This window comes from Syngnathus scovelli, chromosome 1 (assembly GCF_024217435.2).
Source record: "Syngnathus scovelli strain Florida chromosome 1, RoL_Ssco_1.2, whole genome shotgun sequence".
Lineage (NCBI taxonomy): Eukaryota > Metazoa > Chordata > Actinopteri > Syngnathiformes > Syngnathidae > Syngnathus > Syngnathus scovelli.
The window spans coordinates 24,633,505-24,657,006 of record NC_090847.1 but is presented as its reverse complement, the minus strand read 5'-3'; the positions used below and the strand labels follow the sequence as shown (position 1 = coordinate 24,657,006).

General features: G+C 46.1%; 4 protein-coding genes across 8 annotated transcripts; 1 reads left to right on the top strand and 3 right to left on the bottom strand.

The window, feature by feature from the left end:
• Positions 1-180: 180 nt before the first annotated feature.
• kif1ca (kinesin family member 1C, a) lies at positions 181-12,420 on the bottom strand. 4 transcript variants are annotated; one of them, XM_049760247.2, is made up of 27 exons: positions 12,170-12,420; positions 9,825-9,940; positions 9,681-9,757; positions 9,532-9,610; positions 9,370-9,470; positions 9,136-9,201; positions 8,895-9,073; positions 8,643-8,754; positions 8,499-8,576; positions 8,377-8,442; positions 8,202-8,280; positions 7,819-7,897; positions 7,612-7,760; positions 6,137-6,336; positions 5,957-6,036; positions 5,816-5,891; positions 5,619-5,698; positions 5,438-5,532; positions 4,847-4,930; positions 4,601-4,781; positions 4,443-4,515; positions 4,260-4,358; positions 4,022-4,183; positions 3,507-3,776; positions 3,226-3,339; positions 2,956-3,148; positions 181-2,774 (listed from the first exon to the last, which is right to left on the bottom strand). In XM_049760247.2, exons 2-27 carry the CDS (start codon positions 9,928-9,930, stop codon positions 2,086-2,088), a joined length of 3,567 nt encoding a protein of 1,188 aa, XP_049616204.1. In that variant the 5' UTR covers positions 9,931-9,940; positions 12,170-12,420; the 3' UTR covers positions 181-2,085. The 4 variants fall into 4 exon arrangements, with proteins under 4 accessions (XP_049616204.1, XP_049616196.1, XP_068506289.1 ...); XM_049760239.2 differs by having other exon boundaries at positions 9,825-9,936; XM_068650188.1 differs by having other exon boundaries at positions 6,137-6,312; positions 9,825-9,936.
• Positions 12,421-13,696: 1,276 nt separating this feature from the next.
• On the bottom strand, positions 13,697-16,430 carry LOC125993029 (CTD nuclear envelope phosphatase 1A). The gene is made up of 8 exons (XM_049761875.2): positions 15,843-16,430; positions 15,335-15,401; positions 15,136-15,254; positions 14,957-15,028; positions 14,765-14,881; positions 14,428-14,539; positions 14,272-14,356; positions 13,697-14,168 (listed from the first exon to the last, which is right to left on the bottom strand). Exons 1-8 carry the CDS (start codon positions 15,945-15,947, stop codon positions 14,108-14,110), a joined length of 738 nt encoding a protein of 245 aa, XP_049617832.1. The 5' UTR covers positions 15,948-16,430; the 3' UTR covers positions 13,697-14,107.
• A 796-nt stretch (positions 16,431-17,226) lies between these two features.
• On the bottom strand, positions 17,227-19,280 carry elp5 (elongator acetyltransferase complex subunit 5). Of its 2 annotated transcripts, XM_049761833.2 has the most exons (9): positions 19,167-19,258; positions 18,995-19,068; positions 18,866-18,926; positions 18,718-18,798; positions 18,433-18,644; positions 18,186-18,355; positions 18,038-18,118; positions 17,510-17,610; positions 17,227-17,429 (listed from the first exon to the last, which is right to left on the bottom strand). In XM_049761833.2, exons 2-9 carry the CDS (start codon positions 19,047-19,049, stop codon positions 17,327-17,329), a joined length of 864 nt encoding a protein of 287 aa, XP_049617790.1. In that variant the 5' UTR covers positions 19,050-19,068; positions 19,167-19,258; the 3' UTR covers positions 17,227-17,326. The 2 variants fall into 2 exon arrangements, with proteins under 2 accessions (XP_049617790.1, XP_049617788.1); XM_049761831.2 differs by having other exon boundaries at positions 18,995-19,280.
• A 93-nt stretch (positions 19,281-19,373) lies between these two features.
• phf23b (PHD finger protein 23b) lies at positions 19,374-23,438 on the top strand. Its single transcript, XM_049761836.2, has 5 exons — positions 19,374-19,871; positions 21,340-21,371; positions 21,457-21,549; positions 21,744-22,281; positions 22,394-23,438. Exons 1-5 carry the CDS (start codon positions 19,844-19,846, stop codon positions 22,585-22,587), a joined length of 885 nt encoding a protein of 294 aa, XP_049617793.1. The 5' UTR covers positions 19,374-19,843; the 3' UTR covers positions 22,588-23,438.
• Positions 23,439-23,502: the final 64 nt, after the last annotated feature.

Below are 23,502 nucleotides of genomic sequence, written 5' to 3'. Positions count from 1 at the left end.
GCACATTTGTGTGTGTGTGCACTTTGATTGACAGCAGGAAGTGTGTTTTATGATAACTCCTTGTGTTGCTATGGAAATTACATGTGAATACTCAAGTGCTGATCTTTGAATGTCAACATTGTAGTAAAGGTGCAAAATGTGTAGCAAATTGTTGGAAAAAAAAACCTAGACAAAACACACTTGAAAGTTGTGAAGCTGTAGTGTTTATTGGGCTCCAGTCTTTTGAGGCTTAGGGGTTCAAGACTGCAAAATAAAAGTTCAGAGACGATGACAAAGCAAAAGCTTGGATAGAAGTCAAAATAACCTTCACTTGTGATTCTAAACACACGCACGCGCACACACACACGTTGATAAGCAGCACCCAAAAGATTCCCCCACTTAAAGATGCACTATAACAATTATTATAATAATAATAAAATGAATAATATGAGTGAGGATGAGGTTAGAAAGCACACACATGAAAAAAAAAAAAAGTTTACATTAAAGGCATGGTCATAATTTCCCATCATGCTCAGCGGGGTCTTGTTGAGCCCACCGTTGGCTAACATGACAGTGGGGTGAAAAAGAATACCTCAAAAAATAAAATAAAAAAAAAAACAATGACTGCACCTTATGCACTTTCTTCTCCCCCCCAAAAAAATCTCCCAAAACATAATTCCATGAGTACAGTTGAATGTTCTTCTACAACTCCACAACCTTTCACTTTCCAGTTAACGTCCTCACTTGCTCCATTACCCGCAGTCCATCTCAACATACACAAAAAACGCGTCAGCATCTTTGGTTTGACTGGTTAGCAGGCGGCTAACCTGCTAACTTTGAAAGCCATTCTGTACATATTGTTTACCTTCATAATTGTACACAATGTTGTCCGTGTGTTCAAGCGCTTTCCCGATGCTACTCTACGCCTTAGCATGATAAGACATCTAGCGTCCTGGGCTAAAAATGCAAAACAACAACAAGCTAACAGCAGTAAGCCACAGGAGCTCACAGGTGATCATATGACCACCATCAAGTCAACAAAACAGCTTGCACGCATGCACATGACCTGTTTCCGTGGTAACAGTGTACACATGCACACATAGATTTACCAAGAATCCCCCGCATAGTCCTGACACTTCTCAGGAAATCAACTATTCGTTTCTATTTTTCGAGGAGCGTCTCCTCCATTGTTTGTTGCAAAAGTCAACTATTTGCATCTTTCGGACTTTGTACTCTTTCTGCAACACGTGGCACCAAAGTCGGGTCGGAGCTATGTTTAGCCTGGGATGTTAGTGGAAGTTCCGGAGATTTGAACCTTAAAAAAAATTGAGGTAATCTGTCATAATATTTTAGCTTTTACTCGTGTAAATAACATAGTAGAACCTGAAGTATTTCACTTCATGTAAAAATACTTGAACGGAAGCAAACCAATCTTTTCAAGTCGTTTGGAATTAAAATAATTAAGTTGGCTTTATAAATTAATGCAAAGAATCCTTTCAGTTGAAGCGAAAAAGAAAAAAGACTATATGTGAACACTTTTGAATGATGGAAGACTCTCACATTGGAACCTAGGGATGATTCTGATTCTTCAATGACTCTAATGTGCATATTTTTGGCATGCAAGGAAATGAATTGCAGGACCAGGAGCAGATCCACGCAGGAATAGGGAGAATGTGCAAACTCCACACGGGAAGGCCAGAGCTCGGATTTAAACTCTCAATCGCTAAACTATGGGGCAGATGTGCTAACTTGTCACCAATTCAAATAATTGGTTCGTTTCACCCTATGAAATTAGATGACATGAAACTATTTAATTTGTTCTAAATGAATCGTTTACAAAAGTTAAAGCTAAAATATCAGGCGTAATTTCAACCAATGTTTGATTTTGTGTGTGTACATGTTTGCTCTTATAAAATAAAATCATCTAGATGTAGTATGTAGTTAGTGTTTTTGGATCCTGGTTTGTGGTTTTAGCTACAAAACTAGGCAGTTGTAAACCCATTCAGGGCGAGTGTCAATGGCTTGCGGCCGCTGGTCCCCACAGCCGGTGAATTGCGGGGCTTTACTGTATACAGCATGTCGGAGTAGCGAATCCAGGCTCAGAGTTCAGAGGTCAGAGGGGGCTTGCTGGTTGTTGAGGTCCGGCTCACTGAACTGTCGTCTCATTCGTGGCGGCGGCGTAGTGAAGCCCCAACCGGTCAAGGGCGGACCCAGGAGGATTTGGGCGGGAGGGGGCGGGGCGGGATGGAAGTTTGGAAATGGTGCATTGTGGGGGTTGTAGTAGGGATGATGAAGATGCTGATGATGGTGGTGAGGAGGAGGGGCAGGATGTTGGTTGTAGAGGAAGCCCACATCACCTCCCCCCCGGTGTCCACCCGGCCCAGGTGACGGCCCCCTCCTCTGCCTTGGTCTTCCTTGGTGAGCCCCGCCCCTTTGCTGCTGCTCGTCGTGGTTACCGTTGCTATGGGCGGAGCCGTCGAATGAGTTTCGGCGGTAGCGCGGCTGCCGCTGGTTGCTGTGGCTCCTCTGTTGCCAGGCGCGTTGCGGGCTAGGGCTGCGAATGCGCGGGGGCGGTGACTGGAAAGGAGGAACCGGGGTCCCGTCTTCCCCACCTCCCTCGGCTCCTCCCCTTCCCTCCCCCGGAAGCCCCCCCTCTCCTAAACCCAGCGCCTGCAGGGCGGCACTGGCCGGTCCCCACGAGTAGCGGTGCGCAGGGTTGCTCTTGAAGGGGAACTTAAGCTTGCAGTCCTGGGGAGGGATGAAGCGTCCCGTCCCGGGGAGATGCACAATCTGACCTGAGGAGGGTGATCAGTGTCAATGACAACCAGTGAAGAGAAACCAGCAGAAAAGCCCGCCTCTCTTTATTTTCAAAAACCACCATAGAATAACAAACGTTAGCAGAGCAATGAAGACCAATCTGAGTTTTTTTGGGTAACGTAAGCAGCACATGAAAGAGGCATTCCGAGTTCTTCTCACCAGGTTCGCCTTGGTTGAGGCCCCGCAGCTTCTTACTGATGTTCTGCTGTTGCAGGTTGACGATCCTCTGTTGTTCCTGCTTCAGCCAGCGGAGACGCCCTCTCCTGAACGCCGGGTCCTCCTCCATGAGACGCTGCACACGGTCCTCCCTCGGCGGAGGCCCCTCCGCTTCTTCGCTGTTAACCTGCTCGCTCTGCCAGAGGCGGAAGATCAGCGTCGAGTGGATTGGGTCAGCGCCACCCAATAGAGGCACCGCCGCCGGTGTGTTACCTGCTCAGACGCAGCGCCCTCCACCTTGACGGGTATGACGCTCTCCATCTTGATCATTCGGTCACGCAGCGCTTTGATCTCCTCATCCTTCATGTTGTTTTGCAGCTTCACTTCCTGTACATGCCATCGTGTGGTGTCACATGAGCAAAAATATCAAATATGACAAGTCGCTTTTCCCCCAAATCGCCGCTGTGGCAAAGGTGAAGATGTCGCCACCGCGTTACACTCAAAGCCAGATCTCACATCCAATATGGCCGACACGGCTAAGCTTCTCATCTCACCTCCAAGATGTCCGTTAGCTTGTTGATGTGAGCCTTCAGGTCGTAGGCTTTTCCACCTTCGCCGGCCTCTCCTCCTGCTCCTCCCTCCTCCGACGGGGGGCTCCTCTCTTCCCCGATGCCCACCGTGTCGCACACGTCCTGCGCCACCGCCTTCCAGCTGTCCTTTTCGTTGGCGTCCTTCTTGGCGTACATGCGGCACAGCTCCTTCATCTTAACGATGGCCAGCGCCTCGATCTCCTGCCGCGAGTGTCGGAAGTCTCCCAGCGCGACCTGAGGAGAAGCGACCAGGCTAAAATGACATACAAAGCTTCTCTCTCGGTTGAGATGTACCACTCGGCAATACTTCTATGACACCAATTACTGCTTTCCTATTACCGGGTGCTTTGGAGCCATCTTCTGGTGTTTCAGAAAGAGCAGCATAACGACAAAGAGCGACTTGCTGATCTGGTCTAGATTTGGCTGGGACTGGCAACTTTTTTCTTTTGTGTGTGTTTGTGCGAGCGAGTGAGGAAGACCTCGTAGCAGATCTCTTTGACAGCTTGCAAGCGAAGATCTTCCATGGTGACGCGCTTGGGGTCTTTGCTGATCCGCCTCCTCTGAGGAATCTGATAGACTCTTTGAGGCTCTCTCCTCTTTCCGCTGCTGGGAAGACCACAACGTTTCACGATGGACTGCACCTGACGCATTAGATGAGTTGTTACACACATTACTTAGTAACCTGGCATCACTGCAGGCGACACACACGACTGGTACCTTGTTGGCAGGTAGTTTTTCCCTGAGGGAGGAGATAAGCCTCCAGCTTTCCTCGCACGAGCGTTTGTCGGAATCATCTCCGCTGTCGCTGTCTGCGTACTTTGTACAAGCACACACAAGAAGGGTCTGAAGTCAAGTGTGTGGTGAAGGTGATGCTGACAATGATGAAGGAACGGCACGCACCAGCCGCTGTTGCTCCAGCAGCAAGTCGGCCTCCTCCTTTTCCTTGCGGTACTGCGTCTCCATGTCCTGAAGCCTGCAACGCGTCAATCATCCCCTCGTCAGCTGTCAATCAAAGCCACGACTGCGGCATGGGGTCAAAAGGTCAGTGGCAGGCGCACCTCTTTTCCATGTCCAGTTTGATGTCAATGCCTTGTTTCTCCAAGAGCTCCCGCTGAGCGTAAGTCCAGTCCTCTGGCTCCCCCTGCTGCTCGGCCGTGACACTGCGCTCCCGCTCTAGCCGGGCCTGCTCCGGGTGATTGAAGCGAAACACGTGGTTCTTGCCCATCACGATGCGGTTCCCTGGGCGAGTAAAAACGTTAGCGGGTCGCGTCGCTCTGTGCCGTTCATCCGCGTGGCCAGCTCACCTTGCTTGAGGACTACCGCCTCCGTGATCTGCTTCCCATTGACGTAAGTCTCCGCCCCCACCAGCGGCTCCAGAGTGACCACCACTACAAACATGCAGTGTCACATGTCAGGCGCTTCCAATTTCCAAACGTGGGAACTTTCCATTGGAATTAATCAAAAATTGACACAAAACAAGATTGATGAAGATGAAATTAGATTTTTGGGGGGGGAAAACAGGGATCGCCCGCCATTTGCCAAGCCTGACCTGACTGAATACCACTTTGGCCCAAGCGCATAAACGGTGAATCTGTGAATTCGTCGACAAATAAGGTTCTAAAAATAATCAATGAACAAGCAAATCTGCAAACATGATGCTACACTGTACTCTCAAAATTCTTTAGCATAATTCCTATGACCACAATTTCACAGACTGGAAACTTGACACGACTTTGCAACTACTACACACAACTACATGCCACAAAGTCAACTAAATGCGATACCTGACACACTTCCTGGCAGCTTTTCGACACAAAACACACACACACAAGGAGAGAGAAAGTCACACAAACGTGTACACGCCCACAAATGCACACTGTTGTGCTCAGGCTCACCTTCTCCTTGTTCGTTGGTCTCACTCACAAACACACAGTGGATCTCCTTGATGAAGTGACCAGACAGCTTGATGTCCACGTCCTGCTGTCCTACCCTAACACACACACACACACACACATGGAACACACTTTAAAATGTCTCCTCATCTTTGAGGTGCATACAAGGAGAAAAAGGTCCAACCTGGTGAACCCTTCCTTAATGTAGTAAAGGAGGCACTCGGACATGAGAGGGTCCTCGTTCAGGTTGACAAGGTGTGGAGTCTAATCACAGACACAAAGGCAGAGTGAGCCTTTCAAAATAAAAGCTCAGATTATATTCCTAAATCTTGACCCAATTTTGAAATGAATTTCCATGGCCGCAGAAAGAAAGTTACTCACCCCTTTAGGAGAGAAGACACCCAGAGTCCCCCCATCTTCTTTAATGGACACGCCCATCTCGGCCAAGAGCGCCTCCCTGCCACACGTACGCGGTTAGCACGCGAAGAAAAGGCTGGACATGTTCCGACCAGCTCGGCTCACCTCTCCAAACGGATGGATTCCGTTTTTCTTAACTTCTCCTCCCAAGTCTCGTTGAGCTCAGCCATGATCTTCTCTGTCTCCTGCCACACGATCACATACAAGTGTGAGTGTGTGTGTGTGTGTGTGTATGCATCTCCTGGGACATCATTCTCATCATCATCATCATCATCATCATCATACCAGCAGTCTCTCAGCTGCCTCCTCTTTACTGATGGTTTCCGTGGCAACCTCCTCTTCCCCATCCGGAAGATGATTGACATCCGCCGACTCACTAAGTTCAAACACACCTGAAGAGGCGGAGTCTTTGGGATCGACCGTCCCAATGGCCGTGATAGTCAGCGCTGAGGATACGCCCCCTGAGGAGGAGTCATGGTTGTTGGCTGGAGAGAGCGAGAGGAGAGATGAACGAGGTGGGGGGGGGGGGTTCACATTTCTTTTGGAATGTCAAGGCTGACGGGCATGCGCACATCTGTAAATACCGGTCTGCAAACATAGCATGCACGCACACACGCACACGTGTACTTGAAGAACATGGTTCAAACTCACGGCCTGGGGCCAGATCCGGCTTGTTACGTAATTTTTTGCGGCCCTTGAAAACAACGTGTCTTTCCGTACCTTGCTAAATGACAGAAATTCTGGGCTAAAATTGCGATTGTTCTTCATTTTTGTAGATAACAACCATTTCGTTTCCCTCGTAAAATATTGAATAATTGGGTCCATGACTTCAGATTAGATATTTTCGTTTTTTAAATACACAGTGGTATTCTTAAAAGTGCCTTACTTGAGTGTTGTTGTTTTTTTAATTTGATATAGTGTACAGTATGGGTGAATTCATTAACAAACTTAATCACAGAATGAATTAAATTATGGGTTTCCAAAGTCCGGCCTGGGGGCTATTTATTGCACGTTCTCATTGGATCCGCCATATCTTCTAATGATTTAAAAAGTGGCGGCGTAACAAATTTAAAATAAAAAAATACCCTTAACATCATCCTACATTATCCTAATTTGTTAAAAGGTGATTAGAAGGCAAAACATTTATTTTTTAAATTATTATTATCATTATTATTGTCATAAATTAGATGTGCCTTTTTTAATTGTCACAAAATAATGTTACAATATACACTACATTTTATTTAGTATTTTAAAACGTGGAATGTTACAAAAGACTGGTTATTATTATTTTTTAAAATTGAAATAAGCCCTCAAAATGGAATGCATTTTCAATGTTATTAGTGTATACATTATTAATGTTAATTATAACTAAACCTAATAACATTTTGCTTTGCACATTCGACTGTTTAGCATTTGTTGACGTCCAACATTGGATTGTCTTCTTTCTTCCATTTTGTCGCTGTCTGGGCCCCTGCGTGGAAAAGGTTTGGAGATCCCAAAATTAAACTCATACGTCAAGCTACCTCTGTAGAAGATATACAAGATAATATTAATGAAATTATTTACTGATCATAGCGACCCTCTGAGGGAAATTTGTGGACCGCAGTGAATTGGAGTTTGATTTCGCCGATGTTGAACAATATGACACACGCATGCACACACAGAACATGATTTGGAGCAGCGGCGTAGCCGAGCCGTGTGGAATGCAGTGCGCAGGGATGATGGAATGCGGCAAGCGCCGACAGTGGAATGCAGCATACCCTGGTTGTGGATGAGCTCGTGCAGGCCCTGAGCAAAGAGGAGGCTCCGCAGTCGTTCCACTTCCCCTTTCAGCTCTCGAATCAGTTTGGCGTTGGGGTCTTCGTTGATGATGGCGTTACAGCGAATCTGCTTGGCTCGGTCGGCGTACCTGCAGGCGCGGTCAGGTCAGATTATGTCCACGGTAGGAGGCGCGAAGATGCCCTCACCTCAAAGTGCTGAGGGTTTCTTCGTAGTTAATGTCGGCAGGACTGAGAGCGGCGATCATAGCTGTGCGAGAGTTTCCGCCTGAAAAGGAAGGAAAATTTGATTTTCGATTAGCAATAAAATAAAAGGGACTGATTGCTTTATTCGTATCTTTTTTATTTTTTATTTAGGACAATTCATGATTTGATTTTACGCTCAGTTAAAAAAGCCAAATACAGTTCAGTTTTGAATTTTCAAGGTCAATACATTTGCATTTAATCTTAATTTGTTTTGAACTTTAAATGCAATACATTTTCATTTCATTATTTTTCTAGTGTTTTTTTTATTTTCCTTTCTTAAAAATAAATGACAGAAATAATTGATTCACAGACGGTGACGTTCTCACCCAGGTTCTCTTTGAGGAGCCAGGTCAGCACCGAGTCTCTGTAGGGTATAAAGTCGCTTTTCCTTTTCTTGCTGCTCTGCTGCACCATCAAAACCAATTAGGGCAAGATAAAGAAGACTATGAAAACAAAGCGGAGGAACGACAAAAAAAAGTTGGAGTGGAGGGAGGTTCGTACCATGTCGGCCAGAGCAGAGATGACTTTTCCCAGTGTGGTGAGAGATTTGTTGATGTTTGCTCCTTCCTGCATATAAAATGTCACAGTAACTCTCCAAATGTTAAAAAAAAGTGTTTTCCTACCTTGAGTCGGGTTCCTTTGGCTCCTGAGGAGTCAGCGCGTTCACTTCCCGCCAGATCAACTAAACTGATCTTGCTGACCTGAGAAGACGCAGGCGCGCATGTGTCAAGTGTGCGTGTGTGCGTCCTGTCGCACACGGCGCTCACCTTTTCCGTGTCCAGCTGGGTCAGGAGATCTCGGCGCCGCTGGCTGAAGACGATGGTGAAGACGGCGTGAGAGCGCGACGACGTCTCATTCATGTTGGTGGCCGCCACCGTTCTGTCGGTCCCATCCGACACAATCAATGAAAATGTCTCAAAATGCAAGCCAACGTGTCGACCTTTAAGTGACACTTCAAGGTTATGGAACAAATATTTAACGTGGATAGCGGAACGTCTCCAGCGGTGCAAAAAACGGACCTGGCTTTGTTACCGGCAACCATCAGATCGTGAATGTCAGGGAATCCGGTCACGGCCAGTTTGGACAGATCCTCCACGTAGGGTCCCAGGATGGGGTGCTCCCTCACCCGCAGGGTCTCCTGGGACTTTGGGTTCAACAGATCTCGAACACGCTCGCAGTAGATCTCCATGTAGGACACCTGCGGCGGGATCGTTGTCAGCTGGGTGCTTGGTTCCGAGCGTGTGGCGAGATGGGGGTTACCTCCACTGAATAGGTCAGGTCGGGATCCGTGTTGCCCCCCGTCCTCTGGAACAGGTCCTCGCACAGCTAAATGTTGGCGCAATTAAATCTTAAGTAATCACCGATATCAAAAGTCATTTTGAGACATAACATTTCAATTAAACTTTGTTTAGTTCTGACAAAATCCAGAACAGTAAATCTGCACAAAGTATTTAAGACCAAAACAAAACAAAAATCAAGTATGTGTTGACCTACCTGTGGAATGATGCCTTCCTGCCCCGTCTCCTGCTTTCCCATCATGGTGTAGCTCTTCCCCGCCCCGGTTTGTCCGTACGCAAAAATGCACACGTTGTAACCTGAGCCAGACAAAAAAGGTGAGCACCTACTTTTTGCCGCCATGTCGTCGTTATGGGTCACCTTCGAAGGCGTGCAGCAGCATCTCCTCGCCGATGTCTTGGTACACTTGTCGCTGGCTCGCAAAGGTCGGCTCATCGGGCTGAGTGCGCACACACACTCGGTCAAAGTTGTGTAATCGTGCGTGTGTGTGCGTGTGTTGGCGACATTACCGTGGTATGCGACCAATAAGAGTGGTCAAAAGTGAAGTTCTTGGCCGCTTCTTTGGGCTGCTTGGGGTTGACGATGCCTGAGAAGGACAACACAAAGTTGAGTGTGCACGCATGTGTGTGTGTGTGTGTGTGTGTGTGTCTTACAGGTAGTGTTGCCCTGCATCTGGATGACACACTTGGCGTTGCGGCCCGTCTCTCTGGCGTTGAACGGGCGGACGCGCACCGCCACCTTGACCGACGCACCCGCCATTTCAGCCTACCTTTCAAAGAACCAAAGACAAAGGTTAAAGGTTGTCCTCGAAATGGATTTCTTTGAGCGCAGCTTTTTCCTCATTCCCTCACCCCCCACTCTCTCGCCACCTCGCTTGATTGCTACCTCGGTCGACGTGGCGCTTCCCACGCCCTGGCCTCGGGCCCCCGGAGTTACCTGGTGACATTCTTGCGCGTGCATTTGCGTGTGTATTGATCAGTGACAATACAAGTGGTGGAGATCAGCCCTGTCACAACAACATGGAGCTAAAAATACACTTCTGCACACACATGCGACCACAAATTGTTGACATGCCGAGCGAGCCCCACTTTAGCCACGCACGCTAACTTTAGCAACAACTCGAGTGTAGCGGCCACCCGGCGGGATGAATCCGCTTCGGTGTAGCGGGGCACGTACTATTTGCTGTGCTTTTGTCCTGTGGCGGCGTCCAGCGGTCACCATGGCAACACACCCCGAGTAAACAAGGTGTAGGTCAATATTGATTGACTCATAGAACATCTCGGGTCCATCTAAAGCAGGGATCACCCCAACATGAATAGTGTTCTAAAAATAGCACACGAGTGATGGGGCATTGTGAATTTCTAGGAATGTTTTAACAAGGACTGACTATCATGAACTAACTAACTTTTTAGAATTATTCCATCAAGTATACTTGTTGTCAACAACAAATTTCAAATCATTGGTGGCTTTAGGTGTCGCCTAACTTATTTTCAATGCTGATTTCAAAAATGTCTTTTCTTTTTGTCACGCACGTCAGATTCTGCAGATATTTTCATTTTGAAATTTGACCTATAAAAGCTTACGCAATACAATTTTTGTAATTTATACAAAAATATAGTCTACATATATATAGTCTATAGTCTGATGGTTTTGAAAAAAAATCCACCTGTTGCTGACTCCATTAATATTTTGGAATATATTACCATGTTACCTATTGTGTTATTATTAGGGATTCTCAACACACCTCTTGTACTTTTGATATATAAAATGTGTCCTTTAACACAATGACATAAAACTGTGAACAAAAATCTTTCTGAAGCATATGATGATGAACCCATACGTCATATTGCTGCAGTGTGGTGCCAACTACCGCTGAGGAAGACTTACTCAAGTTTTTTTTATTGTTTTAGGTATCGGTCTGTAGTATCGGCAGCTTCCACGAGTATGGATACATTAGATTAGAATAAAGCTCGACACGCTACGCAGTATTGCACATCTCTCGTAGTGCTTATATCATTTTTATTTTTATGAAAAACCTAAGTGCCAGAGAAAAAAACAATGGCATATTCCGAATTAGCGCAATTTGTGTTGGTCAATTAGTTGTGGATGATTTAGCTGAGCCAACCGATTTCATCCACAGCTCTAATTATAGCAATAATAATTGTAACATATGATTAAATGTAATTTGAGCAAACTTGTTATTTCAAAAGGGTTGAGCTAATTGATAGCAATTTGTCAGTAGAGAAAAAAGTTGCTCTCAGCTTGTTGGTGACCCCTGATCAAAAGATCCATCGCAAGTTAATGGCACTTTATAGCCAGCACATCACGTATGTCTTTGGAATGTGGGAGGAAGTATCCACACAATATACACGCAAGCTCCACACAGGAAGGCCGGAGCCCAAATTCCAACATCCGAGCCGCCATGCTAATTGAAGCAAAACGACACGCAACGTGTTCAAATATTGAAAATAATCCAGGCTTATAGCATCGAAGTCGAACGCTCATTGGGGTCACAGGTCAGCAGGAGATCAACCTGGCTGACTGAGGTGGACTGGTCGGTCGCAGGGTGCATGTAAACAAACAAGTGTTGACATTCGCCAATGTATAATTTCATGACTTCAATGAATACAAATGGAAATGTAAGAGGCAATGTCACAGGGAAACTTCACACGGATAGGTCGCAGTCGAGATTCGAATCTCAAACCTCAGAAATGCGAGGCAGACATGCAAACTAATTTGTTAATAACACGCTTACATAACAAAGACCGTCTGTGACGTCATCCAACTCGATTCTACCTGACGGGTGTACGTGTGTGTGTGTGTCGTAGTGGGGGAGAAGTGTCGCGATCGCCTCACGCGACCACCGTGTCCGGAAGCCACGGCGCGCTGCTTCCGCTCCCGGCCTGACGGTATCGGGACACACCGTCATTAAGTTGGCGAGGAGCGCTCATGTCACGCTCGCACACGCCGGGCAATAGAAAAAGTTTGAAGGACTTACGGCGTGACGGAGCAGACGTCACGGTGACCGCTGGAAAAGTTGCGGGCCGGTCGAGCGGAAGATCCGGAGGACTCGGTAGTATCGAGACCCGGCCGGCGGCGGCGTCTGTGGTCGCCGGCGACCTTTGGCGCTCCGCCGCTGTTCCGCGCGGTGTCGCCGCGGTAGACAGCGGCCAAGGTGGACTTTTGAGATGGGAAAATGGAGTTGGAACAACAGGAAGGAGACGGGGGTGGGGGGGGGGGGGAGAGAGAGAGAGAGAGAGCCTGGCCGGTGGCGTGGCCGCGCGGCGGGTGCGTGCCTGAGCCGTGGCCTGAGCTGGCGAGCGCGTTCACGACGCAGCGCCTCGAGACCCGCGTGGGCCCGCCCAATATCCAGGAGGAGTCGAGTTACTGCCAGAACCGGAATGGCTAGCTCTTATTCTGAAAGGCTACATCACATTTGGATAGAATCGTACGGTGGTGCCATCCTGCGAGTGGCAATAATGTATGCCAACTACGCACTTTTCCTGCAAAATTGAGTCAACTTTTGAGTCTACCCCAGTAAATTCACTCTCAAACACCCCACCAAAGAGCCACTCGCAGCTTTTAACTTGTTTAATATTTGTTAGGAAACATTTACAAACTTCGGGAAAAAAGCATTAGGTGCATTAGTCCTTCCTCACTCATCTATCATGACCAACATTGTAGCATAGTAGACCTAAATGTTCACCAAGAAACGAGACAGGCATAAAAACGATTAAAGACAGTGTGAACATTAACACTGCTCTTAAATCTTGGAAAATCGATTTTAAAAAGCTGTCTTTTTATTGTGAGCTCTTATTTTAAAATGCTATATCATAATTCCACTTCCTGGATCAATCCTGGCACAGCATCGCTGAATTGGTTTGAAAATTATTCACTACAAATAATGTATCTCGTTCATCTTTCCATGCGTATAGCGATAGGCAGAACAATTAAATGTTCTTCCACTAGATGGCAGAAGATACAATTGACCTTTGTATCTGTTCTTATTCAAACGCAAGAGACCTACACCCGCTAAGTGCATTTGTCAGTTAATTAGGAGCGCATACTTTTTTTTCCCAGTGCTTTTGGTGATATTTTGCTCATGTAAAATACAGTATATGGCATGTTTTAATAAAGCTGAGGAAACATGTTACAATTGAGAGAAATAATGAACGTTCATCTTTCAAGCTTCTTGTTACACTGGTATGACATGTAGACACCGTGAGTCAAATTAATGAAGGGTTCTGACGGGGAATGTTTCATTTTTAAAAGGACCGTTTTTATGCTCAATAAGGACAAAAACTATCAGTACTTCCATCTGAGTGTTGTGTGTTTTTTTAATTAGTAAGACAGAGCCAATAAAGAAGCGGCTTTGGAGCCTGGAAATATTGTTCAGAAGGCATTTTGAAAGGCTCTCAGTAAAGGGAGGGCTGTCAATCAAAAAACAGAATCAAGTGCAATTCCATGAGCAGAGTGAAATGTTATTTGATGATGACAGATATGGAAAAGACGGCACAGCAGTCTATAGAATGGATACAAGCCATGTTTTAATCTGAGGATTTTCAGTCTTATTTAAAAACCCACAAAACAATATCCGAGGATGAACGGTGTCTTGGAAGCAAAAAAACATTGTTTGTATCCTTTTGGGGGGAAAAAAGGGGACCAAAAGCATATTTGATCAGTGAATCGTGAAAACGTGTCTTAGTATTGTTGAATATGCGAATCCTTTTCATTGCATCGTCAGCAAGAGACAGAAAAAAAAAGTTTAGAAAGTTGTCTGAGAAGATCCATTTCTTTGTCAGGGCAAGGGCTCAAATATAGAACTAAAATTGCGGCGGGGCTAAAAATCTGGCACCCAAAGTGTTCATCCCAACCCTCCGCTCCGACGAGGGGGCGCCGGTGGGTCGTCTTTTGACCGAATCTCTCATTCGGCCAATCACCAATGCCGATGCTGGTGGAGGTTTCGACTGAGGACGGAGCGAACATCGGCGGTGAACCTAAAATAGGCACAAAATTGTTGGTAGCTCAAGAAGATTATTATTTTTATTTTTTTTTTAAAAAGGAAATGTAATCAGTTTTAAAGAACACACAAATGCTTACCTTAACGCATCCAGCATAGGCAGCAAGTTAAGAAGTGCGGTGTCACTGGGGTCACTAAACCAGGACTTGATAGGTATTGCATTATCTAGGGAGCACAGGGATTGGCTTACTTTTACGCTTACATTTGACATCGAGAGACGGAGATGTTTTCATTACCTGGATGGCTTCGATAAGCACCGGGGGAATTGTCAAGGATGACAATACTGGACAGATCGTCGTGTACGACCGACAGATCTTTGATATAAAAACCTAAATCCAATGTACAATGCTGCCAGAAAAGACACAAACAAAAGATATTCAAATACATACCAAGACAAAGCAAAAGAAAACATTCAATTGATTTTTAAAATTGAGTGCTCCCAGAGAAAAATGGCCATTTTTGGAGAGTGCAGTCATAATATTGGGAGTAAAACGTTACAATCGTCAATCTTTATAGTATTGTTATGATTTTTACAAACTGCTTTATTGGCTTTTGAAGCTTTTAATGCATTACCTGTCTGTAATATCTGCGTCTGAGAATGTTCCTATTGTTGTCCAACTTGTCGGCCACTGCCGAGCCGTAGATCTCCATGCTGGCTGTGAACACCACCAGCTCGTACCACTGGCTCACCTGCGCGCACCACGTGACATGTTCTAATACATCCACGGTGACGCACACACGCACACCACGAGCGACAACACGTACCACTTCTAAAAAGAAGTCCACATGTGGCCTTTTATGTACGAAGAATCGCACCGGGTGCTTGTCAATGACGACCTGAGTGGAAAAACAAGCTAGTCAGTCAGTCAGTCAGTCAGTCAGTCAGTCAGTCAGTCAGTCACGCAGAGGCAAAAATCATGCTGATCTCAAAACGACGTGCTTACTTTGAGGATGAAGTCAGGCGGTGTTCCTGGCCTCACCGTGGGCCTCAAGACCCCGTCGTGGTGAGAGTGGATAAGGGTCTCGTCGAGGTCCAGCACCAGAATCTTCCTCTTGACCCCATCTGGAGCAGAAGACAACGAGCGGCTCGCGTTACACTCACGCAGACGTGCTAGCCGCCTTGTTAGCCGAGCGTATACTCACTTAGTCTGTTTCGGGAGATAGGCGACAGAGGCAAAGTGTCGTATCGCACAGTCTGATACTGGATGATCTGCAAAGCGAGCACGAAATATTGAGAGACATCTGAAAAATATGGAACTGAAGGAGTAAATGCTTTTCTCAACATGTGAATCCACAGGTTGCTATTTTAATCAACATGCATTACTCATGCATTCCTGCAATTTGTGAGATGACGTCGTCATTCCGATGATACTTTTTGTGACATTTTTGTTTGATTGTGCGGTGTGAGATGTAAAATATGTGCCTTGGCTCAATAACTCTTGGTACACACTGGATTAACTCATAATCCTATGAGAAAGAAGTCTTTAGTCACAGACTAACACTCAAGATAGCGCTGTCCTATGATAGGACAACCTACTGAGCCTGCTGATGAGGCCACTAACGTCTTGGAAAACAACACCAAGAGTCCAGTTACGCATTGACAGGCACGTCTCTTCCGTTCAGGTGTGTCTCACGAGCGCGCACGCCTTACCGTTCGCAGGTGCTTCCTAAGGATGTACATGAAGAAGCCCCATATTCTGGACGTGACGCCGAGAAAAGTGCGGATGCCGAGTAAACACTGGCGGGTCTTCAGCATGTTGACGGGCCACGGCAAGTCAGCAGTCGGCGGAAGAACTGCGGCTGACGGTCGGCATTAGCCGCCAATCGAGCAATTTCCTGGCAGAGGAGTGAATACTTCGGTTTGCACGCTTGTGGCACGATGAGCCTTAAATGGAGCCGAATGGCATAGCAGGCGAACACGATCGCACTGAGAAGGTCTGCTAATGTTTTGGACCTCGTTGAGCTAAGTGGCGTTAGCTCCCGCTAGCTCGTTCGACAGGGTGACCACCTTGAACCCAGCTCCAAAATAAGTCGATCGACCGCCGGGCACTTTGCATTCAAACCCTAGCTCGGTTGGGCTTGGCTGTGCGCGGTGTCTGAAGTCGTTGTAACAAAATAACTTCCACAGAGTCCAACTTGTGGGGCTAAAATCAGTTTGTAGTCCACTGGAAATCCGGAATGAAACTGCGAGCCGCCATTGGCGACGTGACGTCACTTCCTGAAGGGAATCTCGGGGTCGCGCGCGGCACGTCCACGTGGAAGGAAACTAAACAGACGTGGACAGCGATGCGTTCACTTCATTCATTCGTTTCAGTAATTTACTACTTAACTCTTGCCCACGTTTTACGCAGCCAGTTTATTTTACATTGGGAAAATATCACTGCACCAAACAAATGCCACAAAAAATATATAATGTACTGAATTAATACATCATTTGACTCACCAATTTGAAATCTGTGTCTGTTTAGTTTCTAGACTGCGGCCTTGGTGCTCCCGTGAATTTATTGAATGGAGGACCAGATTTCTCCCTGACCTCAAACCTTGTTGTAATAGAGCCGAGATCTCAATAAGTATCTCCACTAAAATATTGTCATCATTTTGCTTCAATTTGCTCACAAATTGATTGTGAGGTCTGACACAATGCACAAATGGCAACAAGTTAATTAGACATCCTGTTATTTAATCTTCTCTGCCACTTCACTGGTATGGATGAACAAAGATGTAAAATTTGATAATGTGTCACTGACCTACTTCATTTGTCCCCAGAGTGGGCCCGAAACTAGGTGCACACTTCATAAACCATCAGTATTTTTTTACAGATATCTTGAGTAATGACAAATTATTGGATCTGCAAAAATAACATTACTGGAGGAAGGTTGCAAAAAAAGCAGGTCAGTGAGTAGAGGATGCGAGGACAAAATGTACTAAAATACATTTTTATACCTACTTTTGGCCCACCATGTACATAAACTAAACAGAATATGTCCTACATCAAATTCCAGGGTAAGGAATGGTTGTAGAAAACCACAAGACAGTTTATTTTACATTTTTATTATCCCATTGTTCGATTTAATAATAAACATTTTATTTAAAGTCATGAAAACAAAGTCCGTGCTAATAAAACAAATAAGACCATCACACGTCAAGATCGTCATCGGGATCCTCCTGGTCGTAGTCGTCGTTTGCGTCGGGCTCGTACACAATTCTCCCTGAGCCGGTGTGGAGAAGTGCTGCTTTTCTACCAGAAAAAAACAACAGCAGAGTCAAGGTTGTGAAGACTGTAATACGGCAACAAAAAAAAAAAAAAGTGTCGCTTACTTCTCTTTACTGAAGACAAAGGGCAGAGCTAGGTTCTCCTTAGCCTCTCGCTGGCTGTCGGACAAGCGTAGGTTGAAAGTCAAATTTGCTGTTGGGTCTGCCTGCAAGAACCCCAGATGGGATTTTTTTTTTTAGCACTAATTCATTTCAACGCATTTTCTCATGGTACACATGAGACAAATTACTCCATTAGGAAAAAAAAAAGTTTGATTAGAACAGTAAAATTATGTTTGAGCAATAAAACTTTATTGTTTCAGCCTTGTTCTCAAACTTGTTTCGTTTTGTTCTGTCTCTTTTGTATTACATGAATTACTCTAATGGTGGGGGGAAGAGGCAAGACTGTTGTTTTTTGCATTTAGAAATAGAATAGACTTTATTGTCATTGTACAAGTGATGTACAACGAAATTAAGATATTCTTACCAGTGGGGGCTGCTGCCATGCGCCACTTGGAGCAATTTACAGAAACGAATTGGGAACATGTCAAGTGCCCAAGTGGATTTGAAAAATTTGAATAAGTTGAACAGTACCCTCTGTTCTTGTGGCTCGGCCAAACTGAATTTGCTCTGTCCAACCACCGTCAGGTCATCTTTGATGGAGAACACCTCCTCCTACGCATCAACAAATACTTCATGTTCTTTCCATTTTTTTTTTCTTCATCTCATATTTAATACTTACATCTTGCAAAACCTTTCCTGACTTCAAGCGCTTGGTTATCTTTGCATGGTCTCCTCTCGGTCCCGTCACAACGTTGATGAGTGACGTAGCCAAGTGGCACAGGCTGCCCACCATACCTCGTGGGTGCATATCGGAATGGAGAAGACCGATGATGTTTCCCACAGGTCCACCTTATGCACAAAGGGGACGGAGTTATTGCACGCATCTCGCAAACACAATTGTCATTAGTTACGGGTTAATCGATCACCATTGTTAAGTTGTTGCAAAGTCCTGCAGACCGCAGACGGGCTCACATGTCTCAGGATCCACGAGAGTGAGTCAATGATCAAAACTGCCGGCTTCACTTGTGAGGACTGCTCGACGAGCTGCGTGACTCTCTCCACACAGAAGTGGTCCACCGTAAAGGCGGCGCGCCTGGTCCAGCCCAAGGGGTCGTCGTAAGCGTTGTGAAAGTGGAGCCTGAAATCACGGCAGCACTTTGCATCCTGAAAGACATGATGATTCCAACGTAACCCCAAGTTGAAACAAATACCTTTCAATCGGTGATCCTTTCAAGCCATTCTTCAGCTCATCCTCGCTGACTTCAAAGCTGAGGACATGGACTGCTTCCGTCCTGAAATTCACAGCATGAATTCATGTCTCAACACTTCATAAGACGCCTACAGCATCATGTTGACAACCTGTTCAATGCAGCCTTGATGAAGCTCCATAGAAGTCGTCGGCCAGAACAACTACAGGAATCTTTGATTATATACAGATTTTGTTAGCCTGTTCAAATGTCACTGTAAAGCGTGTTGAGTTCCAAGTACCTTGTATGATAAGAAAGCCTCCAGGGTCAATTCCATGTAGCAGGTCGTGCAACATGGTGCTACAGATGCTAAAGCTAATTATCATACGACAGTGTTACTATTCTTGACACAAAATGGGTCAAAGTGGCCGCAAAACTTCGGGAACATTTTCTATTTTAGGCCCCCGACATACCAGCTCACAAATCTTTATACATCGCAGTGTCTAGTCCGATATTTTTCGTAGCGTAACCCGGCGAAATGGCATCGGTGGTGGTGGTGGTGGTGGTGGGGGGGGGGGGGGGTGGTGTTGTGTTCCAGTGCCCCACGGGAAACGTAGTTTACTTACGAGGAATTCGATGCTGTTCGTCACCCACTTAAACTTCATTACCCATCATCCTCTGGGGTGAACCATTCCGCCGATAGACTCTACGAGCTTCTGCCGCGCGTAGACCTGTGGGGAATTCTCCCTGTCGTGGTACCCGACGACGAAAGCTAAAATATTTACACATATATTTCTACATATCGGAGGAGTTCCCGGCGCGGTGTACCTGCCACCGGCTTGAATTTAGCAATGTTTTACTGCCGACCTGTACGTTGGCGGCACGGATTTTAAATGCAGTGGAATGGTACGAGAGACGGAAAAAGTGTTTTTTCTCGCAACTGGACGAAGCAACACACGGTGAAGAGTGTTCAACTTGTGTAGTTGCTGAAGGATCGTTTTCCCTGCCTCGGTGTTCCAGCAGTTTCCCCGACAGTTTGGGTGCAGTCACGCCGGGAGAAGGCACAGAGCGACGGCTGCCTTGCTCCGGCTAGCGCGCCTGCTGCTGGTTCCGTTTCTCGGACCTTAAGGCCTGCTCGTCGACGGGGACAATGCTTGACATAATGTCCGAGCACCAAGGTATGTTTTGTGACATTGATGAGGGCTTCATAAAGTAAGCCGCTTTGCTTTGCTTTGAGAGGGTTTTAAAATAGCACGTTCGTCGAGGGGCAGCGGAGCGTTTGAAAGCTCAGCGGCTAACGTCCCTGTTACGTTCGCTTGCGTATGTCACAATTCCCAATTTTCGCGACAACTAGCGCCAAGAATGTTGATTAAAGAATGCAGTTGAATGCCTTCTTGTGTGAGATTTGTATCGTTTTGGATGGTGCTGCTTGCTTTTTGTGTCTTAACGTGGCGGTCGGTTTGTCTTGATAACCGCGCCGAGCTAGCCTATATTGCACAACACGCATATCGGATTAAAGTTGTGCGGGTGTCCGCGGAGTTAACACTTTTCCTCCTACAAACAAATCAAATTTACGTCGATTAATGTCTCTTAAATCGAGTTCGCAAGCGAGATCGAGACCCATTCCACTTGCCATTTACGATCTCCGGCGAGATTAGCGCGTAAGCCACAAACGGCTAAAAGGCAACTTTCACATCTTTGATGTTTTGCCACCGGCGGTTTTAATCGGGACAAACTCGTTGCGATCGAATAACTACGGAATCGGAACGCAATATCTGTGCCCCCGCACTGGCAGGGCTGTTGGCCAACGCTTAGCTCCAAGACAATTAAAACATTCTGCAAGTTACCCGGTCAACCAACCAGCGTCATTTTATGCATTAAACGCTCACTACAGGCGGTGAAATCAACGCGTACGCTCGCCTCTATCGATTCAGGTTTACTGCTAAGCATAATGTTTATGACTCATCCGTTTTTGTGTGTTTGGGTCCTTTCACATGTATTACGAAGAATCCCCTGTGAAGCGATTGAGCCGTTTAGCGGCTAATGCTAATTTCAGTTAGCATGGCTCCCGTCCTAAACGTGAATGCATTTCGACAAATGAATGAAACTTGTGCAAATGGGCTCCAGGGTTCATCATTCATCATAGTAAACAGTAAAAGGAGTCAATCAAAAACTTGATGTTGCGTCTTGACAAGTGGCTGCCATCTTTGTGGAATTGTCTAAAAACATGGAGTGAGCACTTCAGAGGCCTTGAAGTCCTCAAATAGATTAATCAGCAAAAACAATTGATGACTGAACTAAAAGGCCAGCCCACTTCCCATGTTAACTCTCACCAATAATGTTCCTTTTATGTGGTGGAAGTGGTGTTTGTAAGCCAAGCCACACTGTATGGAAACCTCATGGTCCTTTTAACACCGTATTGATGGATATTTTGAACTCAAACTGGTCAGGCAATTGCAGAGTGGGTTCCCTGAGTAACAGATGAAATGAAAAGGGGCGATAATTAATCAAGGTCCACATATTCTATATGCAATATCGCACAAAAGGTTACCCGGAGACTATCATGTTTCAACTGGTCATTCTAACTAGACTCAGCATTTTTTAAATCTTGTCATGTTACTACTTCATCTCTTTCTCTGTCTACAGATTCGCTTTTGACGTGCAAAACTGAACCTTTGGTAAGCCCCCCCCCCCCCCTAAAGCTGGACTCTTGACTATTGTTGAATAAACAACTGCTTTGGACTAAGTATTTATTTTGTGTAGCCCCCAGAAAGGAAAAGAAGAACTGTGGAGGACTTCAACAAGTTCTGCAGTTTTGTCCTGGCCTACGCTGGTTACATCCCCAGTCCCAAAGAGGTCAGCTTCAATATTCACATAAGATTCATGCACAACACCAGCTTAGTTCTCTGTGATGCCTTTTTAATGGCAATAACAACAGCGCGATGAAAGAGTCCAGTCCTTGTGACATCACATATTTCAAATACAGCTGCAGTTGACTTTAATTTTAAAAAAAAAATCAGCAACAAAAAGCATTTTTTCCTGTCTCGTAGGAAAGCTCATGGTCCCCGACGTCGTCCAGCTCCGCCCACAGTTCGTCAGCAGACGGCGGCGGCGTGAGCAGCACGTGGACGGACGGCGGCCCGGACATCCACACCATCCACACGTTTGTCCACAAAGCTCGTGCCAATAAAGGCAAAAGCACGCACCCCGATAGCGCTTTGCTGGACAAAATGCGTCTGAAGGACTCGCTGTACGAGAACCAGGCGGCCAGCGCCAAGGCCGAGCGCAAGAAGGACAAAAAGCTCAAGAGGCTGTCGCTGGCGGCGGCTGATAGTGGCAGCAGCGAGGGTGAGAAGCGGGCGCGCATCAAGCGCAGCAAGAACTCCAAGCAGCCCAAAGCCAAGAAGCTCAAGAGTTCGCCGCTGCCACCTCACAGCGACTCGGAGGAGTGGCGGCCCCTCCGCGGGGGGCCCTCGCCGCAGGCCGCCCAAGACAAAACGCCGCCGCATGAGGGCGTCGGGGACGCCGAAATGAGCTCCAGCGAGGGCGAGACCTGGATCGCCGACGAAGACATCATGGTGGAGTCAGGTGGGGCGCCATCTTGTCGGAAGCAGCCGCTCTCAGTGGGCGGGGCCTCTCTCGCTTTTTACACCCGCTTTAGCATGCATGTGCTAAATGGACACGCGTGTGTGCGTTTCAGGCGACGATTCGTGGGATCTGATCACGTGCTACTGCGGCAAGCCGTTCGCCGGGCGGCCGATGATCGAGTGCAACCAGTGCGCCATCTGGGTGCACTTGTCCTGCGTCAAGATCAAGAAGTCCAACGTCCCAGACATCTTCTACTGCCACAAGTGCATGCACTCCAGGCGCTCGGGGCACAAAAAAGACACTTAAAAGAAACAAAACAGCAGCAAAAGCAAATTCTCCCTTTGCGTGCCCCTCCCCCTCGCTAAAGCCAAAAGAGCCCAACATTAAACCATAGTTGGATGATTTATTTAGACAATCAAGGTTTTGTATCCCTGGCAGCCTTTTGTGTCAGAGGAAATGTAAGAATGGGTTTTGTTTGTCTCGAGCGCCTTCCTTAGAGTCATCAAAATAGAAATTTTCACTGAAGAACTTGTTTGTAATTATTTGGGGAGGTAGTTGTCAGTGGTAAGGACACTGATTCTTAATGTCAACAACAAAATCTGCCTATTGATCAGAAAAATATTTTTGGTTTCGTCCCCTTTTTGGAACAAACACACACTTTGTCTTGCATAATTATTTTTTTTTTCAGTGTTAAAATAAAATAATGTGGCAAAATGTTTTTTTTTGGGTCATCAGCACGCAAGATATTTGAAGCATTGCACTTTTTGGAATGGGGTCGAGGGAAATACGTTCACGACGGAGCTCTTAGCAATGCCGATGGTATTTTTTTTTTTCCTCCCCTCCCCTATTTGAGAAGAACTCGCGGGCACCTCATTTCAGAAATGATTGTATGGGTTTGATTTTGTTAGGCGTGTGTGCACCTCATGAAAGATAACAAGTTTTTCTTTGTTTGTTTGTTTTCTTCCCATTGGAGAATGTGTTGGATGTTTTTGGCTTTATTCTTTGCTTCCCGCGTTGGGGGGGGCGGGGGCCCTGTACATATCCTCCTGGACAACTGTACATATGTGAAAGCCAATGCAAAAATCTATATTTTCTGCAGTCCATTATTGTTTTCTTTAATTGTAGTTTAAGAATAATAAAAGTCTTTGAGAACATAATACTGAAACCTAGTGTACAGTTCTTTTTGGGGGTGGTGGGGAGATACTTTTAAAATGCCTAGTC